The sequence below is a fragment of the Clinocottus analis genome, unplaced genomic scaffold (assembly GCF_023055335.1).
Source record: "Clinocottus analis isolate CAN_PGR_092001 unplaced genomic scaffold, fCliAna1.0.p SCAF_7, whole genome shotgun sequence".
Taxonomy (NCBI): Eukaryota; Metazoa; Chordata; class Actinopteri; order Perciformes; family Cottidae; genus Clinocottus; species Clinocottus analis.
Genome location: NW_027176229.1, coordinates 13,783,502 through 13,797,199, shown reverse-complemented (window position 1 = coordinate 13,797,199; position 13,698 = coordinate 13,783,502). Strand labels below are relative to the sequence as shown.

Genomic DNA, 13,698 nt, shown 5'->3' with positions numbered 1-13,698 from the left:
TTCTTAGGCACAGCGAGGTTATGCAAATGCTCCTTCAGGCGGAGGGCAAGGCTGAGTAGGTTACTGACGGGCCGTAGAGTACACAACATGTCCCCCACTCAGCCAGCCAGACAGCCAGCAGAGACACTGACAGAGAACAGAGGGGGTGAGGAAAGAGGGAGAGAGAGAGAGGGAGGGAGGGAGAGAGAGAGAGAGAGAGAGAGAGAGAGAGAGAGAGAGAGAGGTGGGCTACAGGTGAATACTAAGAGTCAAAACTGCCACCCCCTTTCTAACTCTTTCTCCTCTCCACCCGGTTTGATTAAAGTGAGTTCTAATAAAACTTTTATATCACTTGAACCTACACCACTCTGGGTCCAGCTTTGCTCTTTCTTGTCACTAATAATTGACACACACCTTTACACCCAAAATATTCCGAGACAGTTTTGCAGCATTAATTAAAAAACAGAGCCATTACACTGAGCAGAACTGTAATTACACAAAGACAGTTTATGTTAAAACTGTCTTAGTCTAATAAGGGATTATGGTAATGTTGTTATGTCAACTTCACAGCAGCTTTAACATGAATCAAGTCAACTAACTAAATCAAGCAACTAACTCTGTAGGCCAGAGTTTCTCAACCTCGGGGTCGGGACCCATCCAGTGGTCGGAAGTTAAATCTGAGGGGGTCACAAGATGATAAAAATGGACAAAAGGAAGCTTTAAAGGAACGCTACTCAATCAATCTTTGCCTTTTTTTCAAATACAGGATGTTTTTTCCTCTCAAGGTCACTAATAACTATTCAAATTAAACAATGAAAGATGTTTCAAAAAGGAAAATCATTCTTTGGTGGATATATTCAAGCTGCCTAAAGGATTTGGAAACACTGCTATGGACGACATAATATGTATTAAGAAGGTGGGTGACTGCGACGCAGTGAGCAGGGGTCGGGCTTGATTCGGAGGGTCAGCCTTGATTCAGAGGTCGATCCCCGGCTCTGCTAGCCAGCGTCGATGTGTCCTTGAGCAAGACACTTAACCCTAAAATTGCTCACCCGTAGCTGCGACTACGGTGTATGAAAGTTAGATAGTTCTGATGTGGCACCTTGCATGGTAGCTCCCTTTCATCACTGTGTGAAAGATTCATATGTAAAAAAAAGCGTATTTGAGTATTCAGAAAAGCGCTATATAAAATCAAACCACCATCATCAAGAACAAACCCATGTACTTAGGTTATGTGTCCTGCAGTTTATATCTACACATGACAGTGCCAAGATCTAACTCTCTATTCACCTGAGCTGAAGTATTATACTTGAACTGTCAGCAGTGGTGTTTTATTCACTTAGAGTATGTGTGATTCGGTGGAATAGTTTTGTTGAAGAAGAAGGCTTTGTGTGTCTTGAAGCCTAAAATATGCACTTACAGTCATTGAAGGCATATTCAAACTCCTCCAGTGTTTTGGGAAAAGTGAAAGGAGGTTCATCTTTCTTCATCAGTTCATCTAAGTCTATTCTCGACAGCAAATCTGGGGAGAAAGAGAAAAGATAAAATCAAAGGTGAGTAAGAATGTATGACAATAGCTGCTTTCCTTCAAAGAATGTCAAAGTCAAAATGTCATGCCATTATCTCAATCACAACATCATAACCTGAGAATATCTTGCAACATCCCCTACATAAGAATGTGATAATGTAACAGCAGTCCCCCATACTTGCTTCCTTAAACATTTAAATGTAGCTTTTCATCATCCTCAAGTGGCATAGGATGTGGAAAAGATGAATATTCTCATCAAATAATTACCGATTGAAAAAGGATTTTCAGCAAATTCTATCACTGAACCAAGGAAAATCGGGAGAGAGGGGAATCACACAAACTGATCTGCATTAAATATGTTTGCCTCAAGGTTAAGTGGAACATTTCTTATCTCATTTGATCTACTCTTGGGGCCAGCTAGATATGAATTGGTAAGTAACGCTTTCAGGTCATGGGACAGAATAATTTAAAATTAATTTCAAGTAAGCTAGGCCACATGCATTTTATAGGCATTCAGTCAGAATCTGCTTAGGAGACACATTCCTTTATGGCAATGTGACACAAGTATGTTTCTGTGACATTTATTTTATGTATTTATGTGACTTGCACAATATTTTTGGATTTCCCATTTTCATATAGCCATCTGTCATCAAACTTTAGTAGTGTTTAAATGACCCTTCTTTTCTGTTGCTTTAGAGACGGCAGGAATGTTTTCGGGGACAGGTACGCTGGATAACATCAGTGTTAAAAGACCACTGTCGATTTAAATTGTGAATTCACACGTGATCAAACTGTAACTTGTCAAAGCAGCAGGCATTTCTAGGAGAGTCTGTTTAAATTTAGAAACCCATGTTTGTTGTTGATCAAGACAATGTAAGTGTCAGCTAAGAAATAATGAGGCAGCAAGTTAAACAAAAAATAAAAATAAAAGTAAGACCAGCAACATCTGTGGAAATCTTAACTTTGGTCCATCATAGCAACGTCTCTGTGGCCACACAGGTTATACTCCTAATCTTGTTGCATGGGCATTGAAAACCTGTGTTTCTCTTTCAACATAGTGCCATTTCACATTTACCTTTGAGTGCAGTAGTTTTCTCTCTGTCCTCCTGGCCAGCTATCTGGGCCATCGTGATCCACAATATGTACAGCTCAGGTATGGCAGCACACAGATGAGAGAACATGAGTCGTCCCCTCCCAAAGATCACTCAGATGCAACCTGTCACATGTAGGATTTGAAAATGAGAAACATAACTACAAATTCTCCCGCCAGAGGACATGCACTGTGTTACATTATACTCTTACACATCTGTACCTAGAATTAATTCCTTCTTAATTTACCACAGAATAAACAGGACATTTCCCCAAAACTCGTTGTACCTGTGAGGTGGCAGTGAGCCAAACCTAACACCTCACTGTTGGATCCTACCCTCGTGCACAAGCTTCAAGCTGATAGCTTACTGAATTAAACGGAGCAAGGATCATTCACACAGCTACAACACACCGCGCCAACAACTATTTGTCAACATTACTGCTACGAAACATGTAACTGTTCGCAAACGGAATTAATTAGCTATGCAAACATAGCAAAGTTATTCTTGCTCTAAAACCCCGCCACGGGCAGTAGAATACACTCATTCACACACGCGTAGCTACCTCGGGCTGCTCTGTCAGTCTCTCCACCACAGTCAACATCTGTTTAATGTTTCGTAATGTTACAAACAACTCCTGGAAAGGGAGCAGTCGCTCCACTTGGAGCCACTGAGAGCGGGCAACGCTACAGTAAGACACTCGGGCTTTTATTTCACAATAGTTTCAGCCGAACGAAACGCTTTTCGGTGAGGAGCAGCTGTTTACAGTAGATGCATGCACGCATGCTTTTTGTTCGACTCACGCACCATCAGTATACTCGACTGTCCAGTTGCTGCTGCTTCCTGGAAATTTCTAAAACAGGAAGGACTCTGAGCTGTGAAGCGCGTGAAGAACGTGAAGCTTCCGGGTTACCGGGGCAACGGACTGGAAGGAATATTTAAAGAGACAGTAGCACAGCGGCTGCCCAAGTTTATACAGCTGTTTTCTCCTGTGCGGAGACTTCTACAACCCAGCTTTATGTACTACATACTTTTTAATGGTGAAATGTAACTAAGTACATACATACACGTAACAGTAGAAACGGGTACATTAGCTTTTTGTTTTTTTCATTTAATGACACTTTGTACTTTTTATTTGCTACATGTATTTCACAGCTTATCTTACAGCATTTTCTAAATACATAGTGTACACATTATTTTCATGTTGAATATAATTTACTGTTTTAGATCATGCTACCCCATGTAAAGTTCAAATGTTTGTGATATGTAGCAATTATTACTAAATATATGATGAGTGGCTAAAGAGTCACGTACAGACAATCCAAGTTGACCCACTGCTGCTTTACACAAATCCATAGTAAACAAGAGCTTGTGCAGGAGAGGTAAAAAGCTAAATACTTTTTCCTCATTCCAGCCATGTCCATGTTCACCAATCAACACTGCAATTGGGAAGTTGCAAATGTGTTTTTTTAAGAGTAAAGAAAGGTAATGAATAATTAATATGTAATCACTTGAACATAAAGTTGCATGTTTCAGTAATGTGAAGTATCGCTGATCATTTTTCTTTAATAGATTCATACGATTTTGAATGCAGGACTTGAGATGTTGTGCTTTTATTTTTGGCTTTATAAGGGCTCTAAATACTTCCTTCACCCCAGATAATTGTTTGGATGAGAATTCTCTCATGTGTGATTACAGAAGAGGAAAAGGGCATTGATGTAAATCCTTATAATAGGGGAAAGATACAACATTATTTAAAAGAGAATAGGGATTAGATTAGGCTGACAGGAGGACGGTTTCTCCACCTCTGGCATAAGGATTCAGTTTCCTATCGGGAGAAGCTAGTTGCTCTGTTCAGGACGGTTCTTACTAAACTGTCAAAGGGAAATGAATCCAAGCATGTTACTTTAAAAGGAAAGAACAATTATTTGGTTGGCTTTATGGTTGAAATTAGACCTGCTGGACTGCCACAGGTGATTTACAAAAAAAACGCCTGCACCACTCTGTCCACCTGTATCATGCACCTGCAACTTATGTCATTTTTTTTCACTTACAGAAATAGCCTCCTGGTTAAACTAAAGCTGCATGCCCTACTTCTGGACAGCCTCTGGAAGTTGGAACTGTTTCTCGGGGGAGCTCAGCTACCCTGTTTCCTCAAGCAGAGCCCTGGAAATGCTCCAACGGGAGACCCAAATAAGAACCAGAGATGACATAGTGTGACATTAATATCCATTGTGTTTGACAAAATGAAGGAGATGCTTTTCGCTTAATTAATACTGAATGCAACACCGAGAGCATGGATGTGGACTTGAATCCACATTCCTGCTCTCACGTATGATACAATGCTTGTAACTTAAACCTCGTTACAATTTGTATTTCTTTAAACTTAACCAACTAACAAAAAGTCTCCCGAAATCAGGAACTACTGCATTCACTTGGATTTTACAAATAATTGATATCCATCTCAAACATAAAGCAGAAAAATCGTGGTTGGCTCACAGAAGAGAAAACATTCATTCACTGTTTAGGCAATCTTAAAGGTTAGTATGACTTAATGTGCTTTTTAAATAATTAATGTAACTTTATGCTGCATTTTGACCTATAAAGTTTTAACTTAACAGACAAATAATATGAAATGTGGATATGACATGAAATAAAGTGAGACCAGGGAACTGAAGCAGAGGGTTTGTCTTTCTTTAATGCTTCTGTTGGCTAACCCACAAAGCTCGATGTACCCAATTGATGACCATACAAATAAAACCAACATGTATCTGTTTTGAGTGCATTAATACACTGAGTGTAATCAATTGAAATGAAAATCAGAAGAGTCAAAATACCGTGACTGTTTATCTTGCATACATATGTCATGATGAGCTCTGGGACTCTAACATGTTTATGTTGGTTTAATAATCCCCAATTGAATACTGTATAATATTATTCAATGTATTCTTTGTGATAAATAATTTTGGGTAATGAATAGTTGTGAATTTTACTGTCAGAGTTTCTGACAGTTGTCTTCTAAACCTATCACCCAGTGGAAATGCAAATGATAACCCCCAGTAACACAGGCACATACTCTAGGAGGTAGAAAGAAAGATATCAAAGCATTTCTTTACACAGAAAGCAGTTTGGTTATTATGGTTGTTATTTTATATTTGGTGAAAAGAGAAACATTTGCCTTGTTCAACCGTGATTTGAACATTAAATATAACCCGAAAGAACATCTGATGTATCTTTAAAAAAAGGTAATGCTAACCTAGTCATAAATCATCATACATTATTGACTACACAGATATCACACAAATTGACAAACAGAAGAAGCATGTTCAATGGTGAAGTAAGAATAGGATTTTATTGTCATCTTTAATTCAAAAACATCCCATCTCATGAATAACAAAATATGGACAAACTTGGAAAAATAGACTCAGCAATTGTATTACACATAAAATAAATGTTTTCTCAGTTTGCACAAAATACAGACAGATATTATTACATAGCAGGGCAGCTTTTTGGGACACACTGTAATCAAAACATACATCATCTTGCTTTCCAACTGTAAGACTTGATGTTTGCTTTCAGGAACCAGGAGAAAGTATGCTGACACCAACGTCTTTACACTCACTGTCTCAAAAAAAACTTCAACTACCGGCAATGATCACACAGTCCCATCTTGTCCCAGGCAAACAAATCTAGTTTCTCCATTTCCCAGAACTGATTTCTGGAGATGTGCTCCAAAAAGATGAAATGCGTCTGATGCAGCATAGAAAAGCACAGCGAGTTTGTCTGAGAAGTGTATAAAGAGGGAGGGAATGTCTCCCTCACTCTTTTTATTGTTCCACGGTTTCTTGTCCGCTCTTTCACTCATGTTTTCATGCACACACATATGCAAACCTGCTGCACACAGTGCATGCACAGACCCAATTACACCCACAAATGTGTGCTCGCGCACACACACACACACACACACACACACACACACACACACACACACACACACACACACACTATTACACTACCTTGAGAGGTGCAAGTGAGTATTAGAAGAAAACATTTACAACATGATAAAAATTCCAACTGCGTGGACTGTTATTGGGCAGCTCTTTTATCAGACTGTTGAGTTTCCCCCTGGGTCTGCTCTGCCAGTGTCTCATCAGCTTTGGGAGGGTCCTGTGATCCCCGGCTGCAGCAGCAAACAAAATAAGCTTTCTGAAGTTCCTCTACCATACATTTCTCTGCATCTTCCAGCTCTGCATCCTCCTGCAACTCCCACCTGGAAAACAAAGTGAGACAGAACGTAAGCTGTTTTTAATACCCAGAAACATTTGTTAAGTGTGTTTCCTACAAGTTGTGTTGGTGTTTGAAGATCGTGTGCTTGAATCTCTTCTCCAATTGTGTGTCACACTTCTCCGCTTTCTTCTTTCATGTTGTGTGGGTCAGTATCACAGCAGTTAATGCTGATGTGATACACTATCAAACTCACAGTTTTGCAGTCATGCAAACACACATTTACAATCTCATGGGATCTTTCAGACTGAGAGAACATTCAAACAGAAAAAGTAAAAAGAAAATACAAGTATTTATCTGTTTTCCCTTTTCTGTCACTCACCTGCTTACTGTGGCTACAAGTCATGTCACACTGTTGAACTGTTAACCAACCATATCTAGGTGACTTATTTTGATCATGGAGGAAATCCTCCTCAAATCTTGTGACTTCTTTGTCTTGTTTCACTGCACCTACAGTATGTATCTTCATCACATCTCTTAATTCTTCAAGCTCAAAAGTAAATGGAGGGCTTCAATATGAAGACATCAAGGGTAGTCACAGTGTAATTCACTCTGAGTATTTCAATGGAATCTCTTTACGAGTGACTGTGGTCAATCAAATCCATATGGAGAGCTGGCTGAAGGCTGTCTTTGAGCTGCTGCATTACACTCTCTCCAGGAGAATTATATCTGACTGTCCGACTGCAAATGATTGCATTTTCATTGCAATCTTGGCGTCTGCTTTTATCCCACCCTTCCTCCCCTCCGATTTCTCACTGTATCTTCAAACGTGAACCATATAACTCTGAATGTGAGTGTGAGCGTGTGTGTGTGTGTGTGTGTGTGTGTGTGTGTGTGTGTGTGTGTGTGTGTTTGAGGTGTAAGTGTAAGGAGGAAAAGGGGTAAAACACAAAGTATATCACGCATGTGTTTAATGCATACTAAGAAGCAAGCCTCTCAATGCAGAGCACTTTGATGAAGTTTCAGCCTCTGTCACAGTGTGTATCTGGACAAATCAGACATCATCTTTCTCTGCCTCCCAACCGCTGTCAGTGTAGTAATTACTGTCTGTAAGGGGAGGATCTGTTTATGTAAATATGCAGATGTAAAAATGCAGATTTGCAGATTTGACAAAAAGGTTTCTCCCTTCGCATACAACTTTGGTCACTAGTTCCTCCGTTGTTCTGGGTAATTTTTGCGTCAGTCTGGATCTCTTTCTTCCCATCCATCACTCTGTGATGGATGTGAGTGGTCTGTCTAAAAAAAGACAGTACAAAGGAGAAGTAGTTAAGTCTGCCTTTGATGACTGCTGATGACTACTAGGGGCAGACAAATTGCCCCTATATTATTTTTTCAGTGACATAAAATTAAAATCAGTTCTACTAAATAACCATTATTGGATACAAACACTTACACAAGCAAAACAATACAAATGTCACACAGTGTGCAAAACAAGAGCAGGAAGGGAGTAAGGGAGAGCCGACAGCTTTAAGAACGGCGGCCAATAAAGGAGGGAGCGAGAGAGGAAGGAAGACAGGAAGGTACGCTAAAGGTTTTTCAATGTTTAATTTTCAAATAGGATTAAGCAGAATGACATTTAGCTGAAGGTTACAGGCTCAGCATTGTCTTAGCTGATATTGATATGCAGGAGGCGCCCTACTTGTCACCGGGACAAACACCGTTGATGAATGAGAAGCCTTTCCCCAGGAAGGTGTTAAGTGCAAATTTGAAATGAGAAAGAGGTAGAGAGGGAGAAAAAGAAGAAGGAGCAGACACAGACAGAGATTGAATTACCAGGATAGTTGCCATGTATACTGTCACTGGATAATGTTGCTAAAGTGTAAATTGTTCCATAAAGTATCGGTTGCATATCCTTTGTGATTGGTTGATCTCGTGCTGAAAATGAACTGAAAAATACGAAAGGTACTTTGCTTTGTGTATCTAATTTCAACAACTTTAACACAACAGTGCCTCTTAGAAATGCATAAGTAGGCTAAAGTTGACAATAACTTCACTGTATCCTCATTTTGGCAAGTTTTCGCCCAGAATTTACATCTTAATAAGGGGAGTCTTACCCTTTAATTCTTATGGGCTCTACTCATTTCTCATGCATTAATACTGGCGCTGCTGACTAGACTCTTCCTCTGAATACAGAATAGGACACACATATTAAGAATCGTATATTTACAGGATTGATGCCACGGGAGATTGTCTCAGAGTGAGATGAAAAGGCTGGCTCAGATGTATTTCATCGTGAACATCAATGTAAGCTGTCCTAATCATGGGACAATGCGGGCACAAGAAAGAGAGCATCCATCCTGATTTTCAGTTGATAATGAGTAGCGATGTTTGACAAATTAAGAGCATAAGCCCTGCTCAGAGATCATCCGGCAATCGACTTACTTACTAAATCTTACGCAAAAAGCACCCCAGATGAAACTTTGATGGTTGACTGTAGCAGCTTCCAGAGACAGAAATAACAAAGAGAAGATTTAAACTCTGATGATGAAAATATTGACATGGAATGGAACAAAAGAAAGAGGACAGAAAAAAAACAGAGGTACAAGTGTAGACTACGTGAAACAAAGTGAGTGAGCAGAAAGACAAAGTGCCTACGAGATCATGAGAGACAGTGGCCAGTGGTTTCCTCTGCAGCTGTCAGTGGGCTGAGTGGTTTCTCTCAGAGTGTTGGGTGTTTGTGCTGCTCTGGGTGCCCTGCCTGCTCTGCCACTGGGACCGCTGTTTGTTTAAAAGGCTCGCCTGTCAAACAGAGAGCAGCACCGGCAGCCAGACACTCGGCTAAATGACTCTGACAGCAGCCCTAATCAGAGGCTTCGCACATTGCCGCAGGGCCTGGAGGATCCATCATAACCCAAGCCTAAATATTTAAAGTGCTAAACTTTCCAAAGGTCAGGCCTTTCCATGCATGCCAGGGCGACATGTGTCACAGTAACAGGAAGAGAGGGACTGAACAAGAGAGTGTGAGAGAGAGAGACTATGGTTAAATGTCCTCTATAATTTTCACCCTTGTGAGAACCCCTTTCAGCTTTAGACCTTTGGAGTCAGGGTCCTTTTAGTTACCGGACATCATTTTGATTGGTTGTCTTATCGGCAACCATCTCATTTGGGTTTAGAATCTGGGATTATAGAGAACGCTGAATTAGACAAGATCCTTTGTTCAAAATAAACTTGGACTGGGCAAAGTTGAACAAATTTAATTGAATAATCAAATTGTTTTTTTGCCAAATGCGCCACATTCAATAATGAAGTAAAAACTAGTGTATTGCACGCTTTTATTTTAAAGTAATGTTATCAGAACAATATAACAGGCACTCTGGAGCAATAGCAAGTTATCATACATACATATATAATTTATAATTTTTTTTTTCTTTTTTCTGAACAGGTACCAGAAGAAACTTTTGTATTTTATCAGGGATCAACATAAACAGTCTGTTCAGTAGTAAGGGTCCCTGTTAGGAACAAGCCTACTTTTGTCCATGTTCAGTTTGTTGCTCACCTTAAATATGTACGTTAAAGACCAGCAATTGATTCACTTTATACAAAAGCAATAAGTGCTTTTGATGTTTTCCAGTTCAATTCAGTTTTTCTTACTCAGGGAGAAAAATCCAGTCTGTGTTGGCTTGAACAGGTGCAGTGAACATCTTCTGAGCAGCCCTTCTCTTGTGTGGGAAGTTCTCCTCTTTAAGAGAAGAGTAAAGATCCAGAAGTGATATTGACTTAAAGTGCTCTTCCATAGTGGATCAGACTCTGGGGTCAGGAGATTTGCGCAATTAATTTTCAATCTGGACGTGGAGTCTGCAGCGTGAGGCTCCTGTGAGACTGACTGGCGGAGCGGCTCGCAGCAGCACCCGCTGCTCGTTGAGCACAGAAACTACAGAACAATATGTGCTTTCTTATCAGGCTCAAGTCGGCAAGTCATCAACACTGCCTGTCGGTGAGGTTATGGAAGCGCATGTACATAAAAGACCTTCAAAGTAAAAGCAGTGTCGTTTTGCAGTTATGGCGTGCATCTTATTTATTTTTCATTTTGGATTGACCTGACGTGTGCCCGTCTGGGAGAGCCGTAAGACGCCCAGTTCTGAACTACGCCGTAATAATTAACGCTGTCAAAGGACACGTTTACTTGCCCAGCTCTAAAATAAACTCTTCTCAGCACTTCTCAAAACAGGTTTGCAACTGACAAGAGTCACATTGACCCTTATGTATCAAATCTTCCATACAGCATTGAATGAACAGTTGGAAGCTTGATCACAAGTTTTAAAGGTCCAAGCAGTTGCTTCTTTCTGATGTCAGAGTTTAAGGTTCAGTGTTTAAAGATGATGAGTAAAGGTGAGGTGAGTGGATGACCTTGTGTCTCCATGTTAAGTCTATACTACCACATTTCATGTCGAGTGCATGGGAATAAATCATTACAGGAGAGAGCACAGAGCCCTTCCAAGAGGTGACAGAAAGCATTTGGGGTTTAGTTGTCCCAAGTCTCAATTTAGGATACCAATCATCACCAATCATGTTGGGTGAAAGGGGCCAGATAGCAGTTATATGACAAATTAAAAGAAAAATGAAAAGCCACATAGGGAAATTGGAAAAAAAAGAAAATAACATAGATTAGCTGTTAGTCGGAAGTGGATATTATACTTTAGAATCTAGTTCAGTTGGGGTAACTGACAAGTTCACAATACAGGGCAAGGGGGTCATCTCTTCTACTCAATTTCCATTGAGAAGCAAACATCCAATTCAATTTAGATATGTGCCTGCACTAGGCCATGAGCCAGAGGGAGATTGTAACTGACAGCCATTGGACAGCTGGCTGGATTTGAATATTGACGAGACAGAGACTTGACAGAGGGGATTATGCTCTACCTTCTGACTTACTAGCCGCTACACTGATCCATTCTTTTGTCAGATCAATTCAGTGTCAGGTCTACAGTACGACCGTGTGCTGATGCCACTCAGTATTAGACCTTACCTGAGATCCATTTCAATCCAAACTGATGTCCGTTTAAAAGCTACAAGAGACACACACTAAATCAGCAGTGCACAAAAACATATGTAATATCAAAGTAAACCTATTTTATCGTAAACATAATTCAGTAGCTTTGCTGCTGTGATCAATATAGACATATACAAATACACACACACACACACACACACACAAAAACACACACACACACACACAAAATGGTGTATTACGATAATTGAGAGGATGACAAAATTACCTTTGCTACCATACATTTGTCTAACTCATCTCAAAACCAGCTCTTTACAGATATTCATTATTTGAGGAACTTTCTAATCTTTTAGTATATTGTGGCATGATACATCCAAAAAGAACAGTAACCCACATATGCACAAAATCCAACATTGTCCGATAGGACAGAGTCTTATTGCATCACTCGACTGAAACTCCACTACTTCAGCAAGCCTATCACCACATTTTGTGTGTTGAGGCATATATGTCTGTACGTGCATGTGACTGTGTGAATCAAATCCACAGTCTCATCCATTTCCAACCAGCCTCGTCTCCCACCCAGCACGCACCCTCCCTTCTTGAGGGCCGTCGAGAGCAGGCGAGTCATAGAAAGCCTGATCAAAGGGCCGCGGACAGATCTGTGAAGGCCCTTTGAAAAGACATCCACAGTTACACAAGTTGACACGTTTGTACGTGGTTTGGCGCAGACACAAACACACCCAGGATCAGAGTCATGCACATACACCCAAGTACATGCACAGAGGGACACACAAACACACAACTTCAAACACACTGTGGTTTTACACTCCAAATCCAAGCAATGCTAAGTCCAGCACATCAGACGACTGCTAAAATACACAAATACGAAAGTTTCCTAATTTATGTTATTCATATGCTTATATGTTTCTCTTTTTTCCTTAAACTCTTTTGCACTATACTATTATTATTATTCACTTTATGTTGAACAGAAGAGAAACATTTGACAAATGCACTCATTGTTCAGTGTGCTAAACTCTTGATATAAGTTATTTAAATTGAATATATTTAATTAGTCAGCTTTAATTTCAGTATTCACAACTGTATTTTGGAATCTGCAGTTTACACTTATTGTGGGTTAATGCTAGCATTAGCTGTTATTAGCGAACGGTGGAATAGCTGAGGTGGCAAAGTAAAATGTCTATGGCCAAGATATTACAAATAAAGGTAAAAATTGAAATTGAATGTCGGGCCTTTAAATCTCTCTGCATGGTTGTTTTGAGCTCCTCGCTATTCTCTCTAGTGATCCAGAGGGGAAGTTTGTGTAAATTTGCAGTGGCTTAATTATTGAATAATTTAGAACATGCTCCAAATTAATGTAGACATTTCCATATTAATGTGTTTGCCCACCGATTCCACATTTATTTGTTCTGTGGACAGGAGGGTAGCAATTATCACAGCATATCATAGCAGTTGTGCCGGTATTTCAGACATCATTAGGCTGCTTGTCCACTGCAATGTGACTGTGAGTACTAGTCTATTGGACACAGTTTGGTACATTCCTCAAATAGGCTCGCTGTGCTTCTGTGAGTAAGATCTATCAAATATTGCTCCGGGGAGAAAAAGGTGAGGGGCCTTGTTTGTGTTTGACAAGGTGAGATCCAATTTAGAAACCTTGCTGTTTGTGAATGTATTATTACATGCAGACAACAGCAAAAAACCAAACACCTGCCAAGTCTACACAGCCAACGTCTGCTGGTCAGTGCAGCGCAGTAGCTGACTGCGCCACAGACACTGAGTTCTGGTCATGTCCCAGGAGGTTGACAGCTCTCTGCTCCTCTTATCTCCCCACCTCAACCCCCTTTCCTCCACCT

The 13,698-nt window shown here is 40.2% G+C and overlaps 2 protein-coding genes across 5 annotated transcripts in view; both read right to left on the bottom strand.

Moving 5' to 3' along the window:
* arb2a (ARB2 cotranscriptional regulator A) overlaps positions 1 to 3,510 on the bottom strand; it is a 143,202-nt gene extending 139,692 nt beyond the window's left edge. The window contains exons 1-3 of the mRNA XM_068566427.1: positions 3,403 to 3,510; positions 2,583 to 2,723; positions 1,400 to 1,501 (exon numbers count right to left, since the gene is read on the bottom strand). Coding sequence (XP_068422528.1) covers positions 1,400 to 1,501; positions 2,583 to 2,688 — 208 coding nt within the window. The 5' untranslated portion in view covers positions 2,689 to 2,723; positions 3,403 to 3,510. The remainder of the gene's footprint in view (positions 1 to 1,399; positions 1,502 to 2,582; positions 2,724 to 3,402) is intronic.
* Positions 3,511 to 5,977: 2,467 nt separating this feature from the next.
* kiaa0825 (KIAA0825 ortholog) overlaps positions 5,978 to 13,698 on the bottom strand; it is a 120,669-nt gene continuing 112,948 nt past the window's right edge. For all 4 annotated transcript variants that reach the window (XM_068605334.1, XM_068605336.1, XM_068605335.1 and 1 more), the window contains exon 23: positions 5,978 to 6,865. In XM_068605334.1, the coding sequence (XP_068461435.1) occupies positions 6,682 to 6,865 (184 nt within the window). In that variant the 3' untranslated portion in view covers positions 5,978 to 6,681. The remainder of the gene's footprint in view (positions 6,866 to 13,698) is intronic.